Source organism: Stegastes partitus, unplaced genomic scaffold (genome assembly GCF_000690725.1).
Source record: "Stegastes partitus isolate 25-593 unplaced genomic scaffold, Stegastes_partitus-1.0.2 Scaffold453, whole genome shotgun sequence".
Lineage (NCBI taxonomy): Eukaryota > Metazoa > Chordata > Actinopteri > Pomacentridae > Stegastes > Stegastes partitus.
The window spans coordinates 49,212-61,662 of record NW_007578184.1 but is presented as its reverse complement, the minus strand read 5'-3'; the positions used below and the strand labels follow the sequence as shown (position 1 = coordinate 61,662).

The 12,451-nt window shown below is 40.5% G+C and overlaps 1 protein-coding gene across 1 annotated transcript; it reads left to right on the top strand.

Annotated features, from left to right (window-relative positions):
- The first annotated feature begins 961 nt into the window (after positions 1-961).
- On the top strand, positions 962-11,936 carry ccs (copper chaperone for superoxide dismutase). The gene is made up of 8 exons (XM_008286367.1): positions 962-1,096; positions 1,363-1,435; positions 4,656-4,793; positions 6,036-6,210; positions 7,485-7,545; positions 7,973-8,050; positions 9,121-9,224; positions 10,248-11,936. The coding sequence occupies exons 1-8, from the start codon at positions 962-964 to the stop codon at positions 10,405-10,407; spliced, it is 924 nt and encodes a 307-aa protein (XP_008284589.1). The 3' UTR covers positions 10,408-11,936.
- The last annotated feature ends 515 nt before the right edge of the window (positions 11,937-12,451 follow it).

The following is a 12,451-nucleotide window of genomic DNA, read 5'->3' as shown; positions in this document are numbered from 1 at the left end:
GTTATGTTGTATTGTCTTTGTAGTTTTGAAAATTTTACAGATTTTTAAAAAAGCAAATCAAAACATATTTCCTGTCTATCACCTGTTTAGAACATTTTTAGATTAAAAAAAAGTGAACGGGTCAGATTCCTCCCTTGTTCCTACAGTTTTTTAGGATTTGATTATTAGTATTGTCGCATATTTTTCATCCCCACTTGTGTAAAGTAACTAGGAATCGATGTACTGGAAAAGTACTAGCAGCGATGTACTACCGTTAGAAAAGTTTGAACATCAAACACTTTAATTTCCTTCATTTTGGTTGATTTTTATGCAAAAATTTGGGCCTATTCTGTATTGTTCATTCGGAAAAAATCACCAGAATGCAGAAAATAAAGTTTCCCTGGGCTTGATTCCCTTCCAGTGTTCAAACAAAATCTATACCCACATATGAGGTACTTGTACCATACATTAGTAGATCGATTTCATGCTACTTCATACTTCAGAAGCAAATATTTCATTTTTTTAAATTATTATTAATTTGCTATATTCGCCAGTTGCTTTGCAGATTCTGCTTTTAAACATTCTGTAATGGATATGATCAACTTATACAAAATGAGGCATATTGATCAGCCTACACAGAAAAGATCAAATTAGTTCCACATTAACAAATTAGTGCAACAAACACTATGATGTACAACACTAACAGGGTGACTGTGCTGCATGAATAGGCTTCATTTTAATTTTTGGTTTATTTGCAAAAATCTTTTTAGTATTTATTTTTTATTACTTTTACTCAGTGACATTCCGCATCCGTACTTTTATTTGTGAGGATTTGAGTAAAGAAATAATACCATTTTTTTTCCTCAAATGAACTCCTGAAGCCACCAGACTCTTCTATATGAGACGAACCGGAAGCTGCAGTAACACGTGCTCGACACTTGGCGGCGGTGGCGTGCGTCAACGTCACTCTGACCTCACAAACATGGCGGCGGCCGTTAGCAAGTACAGTAGGTTCGCTTCCGCTTCTAGAAAACTGGGAAGTTTTCTGTTTAAATCGGCATTTATCGTTCAGGCGGCGACGTGCGGCAGCAAAATGGACTCGGAGAGACCAACGAAGGTTTGACAGTCAACTTAGTCACGTTTTAAAGTCTTTTTTTGTCGTGTCGCGACATAATTTTACCGGAATAACAATATGAAAACAGAAACGCCACTTATTTAGCTGCTGTTGTGATGCTGTGTGACTGTGAAAGATAGAATGATTAACCTCAGTGTCAGCCCACTGCGCAGTTAGATAACGGACCAGCTTTACTCGCCACCGTTACAGATATTTTACACGAATCCATCAGCTACAGGTGTTTAATGTGAGCTCTCTCTCCTCCACAGCTGGAGTTTGCAGTTCAGATGACATGTGAAAGCTGTGCGCAGAAAGTCAGAGCTGCTCTGGAAGGAAAACCAGGTGAGGAAGAGTTTAACATGCAGTCATCAGCTCTGGAAAAGCATCTGTCTGGTTGCTGCTGTCCGTTAATGAATGTTTACATCCTCTGAAACAGTGACTTGTGATTGTCAGAAAGTGCTCTAATTGGTGTTGTGTGACACAGCAACGGAGCATGACTCAGCAGATCTGCCTCTTGTTTGTTGTGACCTCTGTTCATACATTCCAGTTTGTTCTACACGAGTTATTTACGCTCTGGGATAGTCTCACACGGTGTATTTTGAGTGAAATCGCAGTACTCTTTTACATTCAAATACAGAAAGCAACAGGTAATATGTTGAAAAGAGTTTCATTAAAATACAAAAACACTTGTGTTAAGATTCAAGATCCAGCTTTATTGTCCCAAGTGTGGGAAGTTTGTCTTGGGCTATTCACCCAACACAAGCAGACACACACAAGGAAAATCCAGTTAATAGATAGAACAAATAAATATATGCATACATCAAGTAAAAGCAGAATAAAATGAATATCATGAGTCCAGAAACATGGACTTTAAAAAACAAAAAAGCAAAAGACATTTCTAAAATGTTTCCCCAAGTCACTCACTGTGTAATTTGGCACAAATTATAAACCGAAACAGTACACTTAACTCATTTCAACTGAATGCTGAGTTGAGTGGTCAACCAGTATTGATTATTTAATGACCAATGACAATGGTAATATTGTCATGTTGTGTTTTGTACAGCTGATGACATACAACAGTTTAATGACAACCACAAATGAGACACAAAAATGCTAAAGTTAAGGTCCCTTGAGTGGATCTGCAGTGTAGTTTTGTTCTCGTAAAAGATATTTCAAATAAATAAATAAATAAATAAATACAACATGGTAATTAAAAAACTAGACTTCCATCCATCCATCTATTATCTATACAACACTTAATCCTCACTAGGGTCATGGGGAGCTGGAGTCTATCCCAGCTGACTCAGGGTGAAGGCAGGGGACACCCTGGACAGGTCACCAGTCTATCACAGGGCTACACTTAGAGACAGACAACCAAGCACACTCACATTCACACATACGGACAATTTAGAATCACCAATTAACCTCAACATGTTTTTGGACTGTGTGGGAGGAAGCCGGAGAACCCGGAGAGAACCCACGCTGCACGGGGAGAACATGCAAACTCCACACAGAAAGATCCCTTCTTGCTGCGAGGCAAAACTAGACTTGTAAAAAATAAATAAAATCCAACAACAAGAAAAAAAAACAAAACATGTTTTAGTGCACTTAAGAGCAGTAGCAGCGTGTCCTACCAGTGCTCTGGTGAACACACTGTCAGACATTGTGGTAAGCCTTTTGTGTGTCATTGTGCTCAACTGTGGTTTATGGATTTTTCTTTGCTCATTTGCACAATGGAAAATAACCCATTAGCTGCAGCAGCAGTGCAGGCCCCAGTCGCTGGTACACATGATTCTGGTTGCAACTAACTGTTATTTTCTCTTCCAATTAATCTGTCGATTCAGTTTTGATTAATTATTCATTTGATTAATGTGTCATAGAGGATTAAGAAACCAGAAAAAAAGCTCAAATTTAAGAAGCTAGAATCAGAGTTTTGCCTTAGAAAAAATAAATAAATTCTCTAACCCGATTCATCCATCATCATTATAGCTGGTGAATAATAAAAGTTGACAACTAACTTATTCATTGTTGGATGATGTTGAGTCACTAATTTGCCGATGCTGATTATGTTAAAATGTAATTTAAACCGCCTAATTGATTGGTTTATTTCTAGCTGAGATCCTGTAACTTAGAGCAAGCAGTCGTATGTGAATGAATATGAATGAATTAATATATGAATATATGAAGCATAATGGTTCCAGCCTGCAAGAAATCATGATTGAGTGTTTACGTGGGTGTCAGTGGAGCATTTTTTTCTGATTAATTCATGCAGAAAATGAATAAAAAATGCTTTTAACCTCAGCACAGTGAACAAAACTTGTAAACCACAGCTTATAGCTGCTTTCACTAAACTCTCAAGAAATTATTAGGACGTCTCAGAGCTCATCAAAAACAGCAGGTACGTGTGTGCAGACTTCATTCGAACATGTCGGGGTGGACATGTATGCAGGGGGTCGGGGGGTTCTCCATTAGGTAATGTGGACCATCAAATACTTAATTTCTTGCATTCTGGGGATCTTTTATGCACTAATTTGTCTGTTTTCTGCATCAATTTATGGTGAAACACAACATTCATACAACAGGTTACAGTACAAAGGCTCTGAGGCATTATGCAGAACTTCCAAATATGTTTCTCCTGTAGATCAACTTTCCTCATTTACTATTGTCCCTGCTATGTCAACACACATATCAGCAATGTTTACTCTTCTGTCTGCTTTTGTTTGAGGGACCAACCTTTTTTACATCGCATCAATCATCATCAGTTTTAATTAATCTGTGAACCCCTGGACTTTAATCTCTCGTGTGTTTCTGCAGTATTCCTGCTCATTCAGGATCCAGCACATATATCTGTATTTTAAGAGAATTCTTAGCTATCATGAACATCTCAACAGAAACCACAACCAATTAGAACACTCATCAGATCAATTAGAGAATGAGACCTCGTTAAAGACGCGATAGAATTCTGCAAAACAAGTCTAATACTTATAAAAGTGAACGTGAAAACATTTCAGAATGCTTCACTGCTTACTAGAGAGATTCTGAGAAGAACTGTCCTAACATCAGACTGGTTATCAACCTGCCTGCGTACAGCGCGCAGCACCGGAGGAGAGGAGGACATGCTGTGCTGCTGCTGACTACATCACAACACAGTGTGTGTGTGTGTGTGTGTGTGTGTGTGTGTGTGTGTGTGTGTGTGTGTGTGGTTAGCATACTTATGCTTGCCAGTAAGGATTTAGTGGGTCTATGAGTTTGTTATTCACATTTATAATCAGAAAAAAGACCCACCGCTGTCAGAGGCGCTCTCGCGTCTGTGAGTAATGCTGTAGCGGTTTTTCTTTCATGTTTGTATTTGGATGGCAAATGCACATGTTCTAAATATTGCTCCCCGTGAAAAACCCATGGAAAAGAAAAAAGACAGTTATTTAATTAGCAGTGATAGAAATCAAAGAAAAGCAGCACATTTTTGTGCATTGTTTTACATTTGATCACTTTGTCCTCATCACTGTGTGTGTGTGTGTGTGTCACTCCTTCGTCTGATCATAATGCCCACTGGTGTGTGCAGGAGTGAAGTCGGTCAGTATTGATGTCAGTAGGGAGGCGGTGCTGGTGGAATCTGCCCTCACCAGTGCAGAAGTGCAGGCTCTGATCGAGAGCACCGGACGCAGGGCGGTGCTGAAGGGCATCGGGGGATCAGAGCGAGGTGAGTACTAAAGGTCTGGTCACATTTGTAGCCTTATTTAAAAAGGTTTTTACCATATGAATTATAATAATAATAATTGATCAGATTTATATAGGGCTTTTCTAGACACTCAGAGTCGCTTTACACTGTCAATTATTCAGTCACACACATTCATTCCAGTGGTGGTAGCTACAATGATAGCCACAGTTGCCCTGGGGCAGACTGACAGAGGCGTGGCTGCCATTCTGCCCCTCTGACCACCACCTCAAACAATCCATTCATACGCATTCACACCAGGCGAGGTGGGTGAAGTGTCTTGCTTAAGAACACAACGATCATGACACAGGTTATAGGGCGGAATTGAACCGCCAACCTTCCGACTCGCTCTACCACCAGAGCCACAGGTGCAGTACATTAAAATACACTCTGACTGTAAGTAGCTCCAAACAAAACTTGTCTGTGGTTTCATCTTTAGGAAACAAGAAGCCTCTTCTCCATTCAGCCTCTTATGTCTGACTGGTTTAAGCACAATAGAGTATGTAATTATGCAATCAGCATTTTGATAAATGATTATTAACTCATTTTTTTTAATAGGCTACTAAAGTTGCTGCTATTGAGCTTCCTGATGCGCCAAAGTGCTTCATAATTAGGGCTTAAATGCAGCTTCATTTATTAAGACACTGGTGCCTGTCACACATGTCAATAAAATGCACCCTAGGGATCCAATCATGGGTTGACAGCTCTAAATAAAGATGTAATTGCACTTATTTAGGGCGCAATGGGATTTAAAGGTGCTCAAAGACGTACTGTAGGTGATCCGGTGTGTAATGTGAATGCAAATGCGCTCCTGACCACATTGGAGAAGAGCAAAGCCAACTTTGTAGAACATGTCAAGCACGGCTAATCCCTCAAACACAGTGTGATATGGTTGAATCGGCCCTGCCTGACAGACAAGGATTTGAAGTCTGTGTGTAAAAATAGCTCCCCACACTCTGCCTCTCTCGCTATATGTCTGCATATTTTTTATGTTCCGCTCACACTTAGCCCACAGAGAAAATCGAATGTGAAATTGGGAACATAATGTGATCACAGGCAGTCAGCCGAGATGAATTTGGAAAGCATTCTTATTCCATATGTGAATCCTGGTCTGTCTTTATCAGGTCGAATCACAGTCTGGATGCATTTTTATATATATATATATGTGTGTGTGTGTGTGTGTGTGTGTATGCATACAAATTACAAATGTGTGTATTTCGATGACAGACCTGGGTGCAGCCGTGGCCATGCTGGCGGGTGTGGGATCGATTCAGGGGGTGGTGCGTTTCCTGCAGCTGTCCGAAGAGCGTTGTCTGATTGATGGGACCATTGATGGGTTGGAGCCCGGGCCCCACGGCCTCCATGTCCACACCCTGGGGGATCTCACACTAGATTGCCTCAGGTGGGACTGTTGTAACATCAGAAATTCATCAGGCAAGAGTGTCCCTGTTGAGAAGGAGAGCGATAGACAGTCTGGGCTGCTTAACATGAGCATCCACAGGGAAGATGTGCTGTGTTTCTCTACCTTTGGCTCAGGAGGCTTTATATGCAGCAAGCGTCAAAAAGAAATGCGCCGTATCTTGGCCTACATATGCATATGATACTGTAATCACACAAAAAATGACAGCATTTATGGTATAGAGATCAAAGGCTGCTCCAATTATAGCCTTTAAAACTGTGCCGCATGCACTCGCAGGTTTGTGTCACGGCCATCAGCTTTGATTATTTCAGCTTTGTCCCTTAGGAATAATGTATACTGTAATACCCATGAGCCTCGGCTTCTGTTGCTGAGGAGGAGAAGGCACGAATCAGAGCTGCAGTAGCTGTTTTAATGAAAACCGCTTTGCTGTAGTTGCTGTATTCATGTGAACTGATGGAGAATTTAAAAGTAAAAACACGATCGGTCTTCATACAGTAAAGACAGTCAGTCTGTGTTGCCGTATTTGACACAAAGCTATGATTATTATTGATGTTTCCAACAGTATTATGAAGAAAAATGTATCTTATGCATGAATAAATGAAACCCCAAATCACAAAACTGGTTAGAAAACAAATAAATATACTTTTTGCTTTTAAATCCTGTCATTTCGGCGCTGTCTGTCTTTGGGGGGAGCGCCAAAAATGCCTTTATGCAAGAAAATCCCCGTATTTATTTTGCTACTAGTCTATTTTTAAGCTGCCACTTGCAATTAGTGGTGAGAGTAACAGAATTTTGAGCTCAGTATTCCAGAAATGAAATGCATCTTGAGAGCCGTAGTTAACTTCTCGTTTATTTATTTTTTTTATGTGCCTTTGACTTTTTAACAAATATTTTTTTCCACTTGTCAAGGATAAAATCATTTATTCATGGCCTTACTTTCATTTTATTTCCTGACATTTTAATATGTTGGGATAGAGGCAGATAGATAGAAATTTAAGCAGAAAGGGGTTAAAAATGAAAAACATCACATCGTAAACACATTTTTTGGAACACACATGTACTGATGATTAAACGAGCAGAGGTTTTGCTCACCCACGTCTTAGAAAAAAAACACCTTTCTACTCAACTCGCTGTACATGACACACCGACAGCCCCCACAATTAAACGTACCTGCTAAATGTTATCCTAAATAGCATCACAAACTAACTTGTTTTCCGTATGTTTGATTAAATTAATCTTTTTTCTTTTTTCTGCAGTTGTGGAGAGCATTTCAACCCCTTTGGGCGACGACACGGCGGTCCAGAGGACTCTGAAAGGGTACAAGTCTCTTCCTCTATTAATTAACTCTCCACATGATCACTCATTTCTAAAGGTTTAAAGTCTACATGCGTGATACTGTAGATCAGCTGGGCCTGAATATTTGGAGTTAGAAAATCAGAACATAAAGAAAAGAACAGATCCTCGTATCATAAACTCTGACAGAACCCCTCCTGAGTGCAGTAGGAGCCAAACACATGAAGTGATATCCCTCTCAGGCTGCCAGAACAGTCCCGCAGGAGCCATTTTGAGCTGTTCTGCTCCAGGTGCTAAATTTTCAGTAAAGAGTGTGAAAGTGCTGCAGCTCTGGAGTTTCCTGGCTTCCATGCGGTGTACTTCTTGTATATTTATTTTTTATTGTTCTGTGTTTTTTCAGTGTTTGTGTTGTGGGTTGACCATCTTTTTCATGTGCTGTTTTGTTATGCAGCATGTAGGTGATCTGGGAAATATCGTCGCTGGACCAGATGGCAGAGCCTCATTTAGACTGGAGGACAGTCAGCTTAAGGTAACACAAACACACAGGCCCTGCTCACACCTGACACTAACATGCGTCTTGGGTGATCTGATCACAATTGGACAGCGATACGTATGTCAGTTCACATCTGGGGATAGAATCTGTCAGACTTTAACTCTCAGCCTCAAGCAGTTCGTAGACGGCTCCAAAATCTCATGTGTGTAATATGACTCACTTATAATGCCACAATTCATACTTAAAACTTGGACTGTTGTGCCCACAACTGTAACGAATACTGAACAAAAAGAGTTGCTCGACAAACACACTTTTCTTTTTTTTAAGTTTCTTTTGTTCCCATACTTGTCTCTTATCTGCTCTGTGTAAACACAGCCTGCAGTTCAGCCACGACTGTTGGTCACAGTTTAATCATTTACGGCTTCACAGTTGTGCAGAAGAATCTTTAGCTATTCACAGAATCTGGTGCAAACTGTTTATTTCTGCTAAATCCTTGCATGTGACATTTAATGATGTCAAAAAGATGGAATCATCATTCATGATGTTCTCAGTTTTCATTTCCGATAACATGAGATGTTTTTGTAAACCAACTGGCCTCATGGTCATAATAATTAAACGCTGGATTTTTTCCTAACTTAGTTCTTGTGTTTTTGCTGAACTATCACAAAATGATGCATCACAGCTAAGTCGTTGAAGAACCACTGTACGGTTAAAAATCCACCACTTCTTTCTGTTTTGCAGTTTCTGGCCTTAATAAATGGTGTAACTTTTGTGTTGTTTTTTTTTTCTTTTAAAAGATAACATCACCCTCAAACCAACTGATAGATTTTTCAGGTTTGTAGGGTTCATGTCGTGCCACTGGTGCACAAATAAGTCTGTACTTCTGCTAACACAGGTCAAATTCATGTACACACTGCTGAAAGAATGTGGTCCTGATGTAGCCAATCAGAGCTCAGTACATCCTCAGTCCGTGTTGGTCACTGATACTCAGAGTGGATCCCTCAAGAAGCAATGCCTGCTGTAAACAGGCCCACAGACACATTCAGCACCAGTAGTAAGCCACAGCCAATGGAGCTTAACAGCATATTTTGGTCCCCCTGCTGCAGGTCTGGGATGTGATTGGTCGATCCCTGGTGGTGGATGCAGGGGAGGACGATCTGGGGCAAGGCGGCCACCCTCTCTCCAAACAGACGGGAAACTCTGGTGACAGGTGGGTGTGAAGGAGCCTCATGTTAGAGATAGAAAATAAAATAGGAGATAAGAGTTTGGTGTTCATGGATTCATTCATTTTTGCAGCACATGGACTTAACAACACTTTTCAGTACATTTAATACAAACAATCCATTATTAGCTCGAGTCCCTTCACTCATGATAACTGTCTGGCCTGTAGTTTGTGGTGATGTTGCGTCAGACTTGTTCACTCACCTTCTGTTGTCTTGATTATGGGTTATTATAGCTTCTATAACAGAGGAATGAAGACATTATCACCATGCAGTGTGGTGCATTTAACATTAATAGCCATGTTGTAATGAATCCATGTTACTATCACCACAATGTTATGGTCATTATGGGCTGTTTAATTAGTGATTATACTGCCTATTATTTTTTTGATCAACTGATTAATTAGTCTTGAAAGCCTTGATGTCCAAAACCCATTCTCATTCAGTATACTGTTAACCAGCATCACAATATGGAACCAGCACATTGTTGCTTTTGCTTTTTTCACTAATTGATTAATCTGCTTATCATTTCCGCTCTACACGGCCCTGTTCTGTGCCAGTAATCCCTTCAGTGTAATTTCTCATGAGCAGGCTTTATACCATTGCTTGATTGAGCAAGTAAGTGGTTGATTTTTTTCCCGATGAAAACAAGTATATACAACCGTTTACACAAGGTTTACAGATCTGTAGATAATTTAAAAAGTAGTTCTTCTTCCTAACCTTCGTTTTACCAAGACGTCCTGTTGAGATCAACAGTCTTTTTTAACGAGAGGATAAACTCACGTTGACTTTAAAATGTAAAAGATAATTTTAAAAAGTTGAACAATGTGTATACAGAGTTTGAGTTGGGATTGTTGGGTCAACTTCAAATGTCAAGAATATATTCAGATGCTTCATATATTTAAAATAGTGTATAAATAATGCACTCTATCTTACAAAATTGGTTGTCTGGAGGTGATTTTATCTTCATTACTGTCGACACGCTTTCTAATTTTCTGCTCTCTTGCCTGCAGGTTGGCCTGTGGGATCATCGCCCGATCAGCAGGCCTCTTCCAAAATCCCAAACAGATTTGTGCCTGCGACGGGGTCACGCTGTGGGAGGAGAGAGACCGGCCAATAGCTGGGAAAGGTCGGAGCAAGACTAACCCAGAGACACCGGCGGCACACCTCTGAACCTCGGACACAAACACCGGCGGCAGCTCGAGCGGGGAGAGCGCGTTGAAGAGAAACGAAGAGGACGGTTTGTCGACAGAGGGTCAGAGCTGAAGTGAGGGAGACGTGGAGAGCACTGAGGGATATGTTTCCAGACAGCTGGACTGACGACCAAACAGAAACGGCCTTAATTTCTCGAATCACAAAATCAAATGCTCTTACTCCTCTGAGCGTTTTCGATGCACTGAAGCAGGCGGGGGACTCTGTAGAAGTCACCTCTGATCAGCTCCGTGATTGTGCTGTAAACTGATGCTCATGAGATTTGATGCTTTTGTTTTACCGGTGCACACAAATCCACTTCATTTTATTCTGAAAGTGTCCAAGTTAATCACACACAAACATTACAGCGATAACATCCTGCTGCTCTTATCACTTAAGTCGGCGTTTGCCAACTCGGTGTGACTGTACACAAAGCAGTTCTTCAGCAGTTATCAGATGATACAGTACGTGGAAGCATTTTCAGTTTGGATGAGTTTAAAGAAAAGTGTTTGATACAAGACATATCCACATACTTTTAGTTTTATTAGAAGGTGGTGGGATGCAGATTAAGTTCACTGTGAGACCAATACCCATCTAGCAGAGATGTTTCCACGAACCTGTGTCAGGAGGACACCGAGTACAGCAGCAGCAGAAAAGTCAAACTATACAGTAAAATAAAAGGTAATCGATAACTGGCTGAAGTAGATCATGAAATTCCAGGATCTCAGGTTTACACGTGAAGCACTTGATGTTATTTAGAAAAGTTGAGAACACATAGTGGGAAGCTGCGCTAACATTAGCTGCATTTGGACCAACCAAACTCACCCCTCCTCCAGTTTGTTCATCTTAAATCCATAAGGTGGTGTGAGCGTCTCGGGCAAGAGATTAAAAAGAGCTCAGGAGGGAGAGTCAAATTCCATCTGGAGTGAAAGGGCAAGAGGGGGGAGGCCTGGATGGACCGTGTGCTCAGCTGTTTTTTCAACATGGAGCTGGAGTGTGGAGTTCCTTCGATTGCTTCTGCGGCGACCTTACAGCGAGGGGAACTGATAATTCTTTGATTTTCCTCCTTCCCTCTCTGAACTACTACCTGCCGCCACTCAGCATATTTTCCTTCTTGGCGAAGACGTCGATACGGGGACATGGTGTGGGCTGCGTCGGCCATGTGAGAGCGTGGTGTAGCAAGTTTTGCATTGATTTTCCAAATTGAGCATCTGTCTTGTTCTGCTGATGCCTGAATAAGCTTATTGGATTTCCCCCCCAGATGTTCAGTCGTCGTCCTTTTCCATTTCGGTGTCTGGGCTGCGATCGTGACCTGATGGCTGCATTTTTTATTGCTTTTATTGTCAATAATATATTGATTTATTTTGGAGAAAATGCCAGAATTCAGATATATTTAATTTCCAGTGATATAAAATCGAGAAAAGCAGCGTTTTTTGGGGTGTTTTTGCTTCAGTCTTTCACTTGTAATCTACGGCACTATACCATTTGAATAAAACTGCACCTTAAGATGACCTTTTGTAGTCGCTTATCACGTTATCTGATCAGAATCCTTTAAATCTACACCTGAACTAGACTCAGTGGTGAACAATTCATCACCAGTTAAATGGCTCAAATAACTTCCTGTGCACCGCTGTTAAAATTTAACCCTTGTCTACACAGGACAGTAAAGAAAAAGTTTAAAATCTTTGCATACGTGTTTATTTTTGTTGAGAGTGTTTTAGCTGACGGAGGCAATATTATGTGTCTGCAGCAGAGGAGGCTGCAGTTTCAGGAACAAACTTTTTCTCAACTTTTTTGTCGCTAGAGCGCTACCTGACAAATATGTGGATTGCTTAATTGTAGGATTTACAGTTTTAAAGGTTCATTGCATCCAAAATTCTACTTTCTAGTCAAGTATTTATAGTTTTAATGGTTTATTCCACCCAGAATGCTACTTTCACTTAAAGTTTGAAAGGTTTATTCAACATTTAATACAGCTTTAAAAGGTTTCTTCTACTCAAAATACTACATTCTATCCAAGGATGTA

Excerpts from the sequence above, each read along its gene's own strand:
- ccs (XM_008286367.1), top strand. The coding sequence starts at position 962 with ATGGCGGCGGCCGTTAGCAAGTACAGTAGGTTCGCTTCCGCTTCTAGA. Across the intron at positions 7,546-7,972 it reads GTCCAGAGGACTCTGAAAGG|CATGTAGGTGATCTGGGAAA; the intron begins GTACAAGTCTCT and ends TTTGTTATGCAG. Across the intron at positions 8,051-9,120 it reads TGGAGGACAGTCAGCTTAAG|GTCTGGGATGTGATTGGTCG; the intron begins GTAACACAAACA and ends CCCCTGCTGCAG.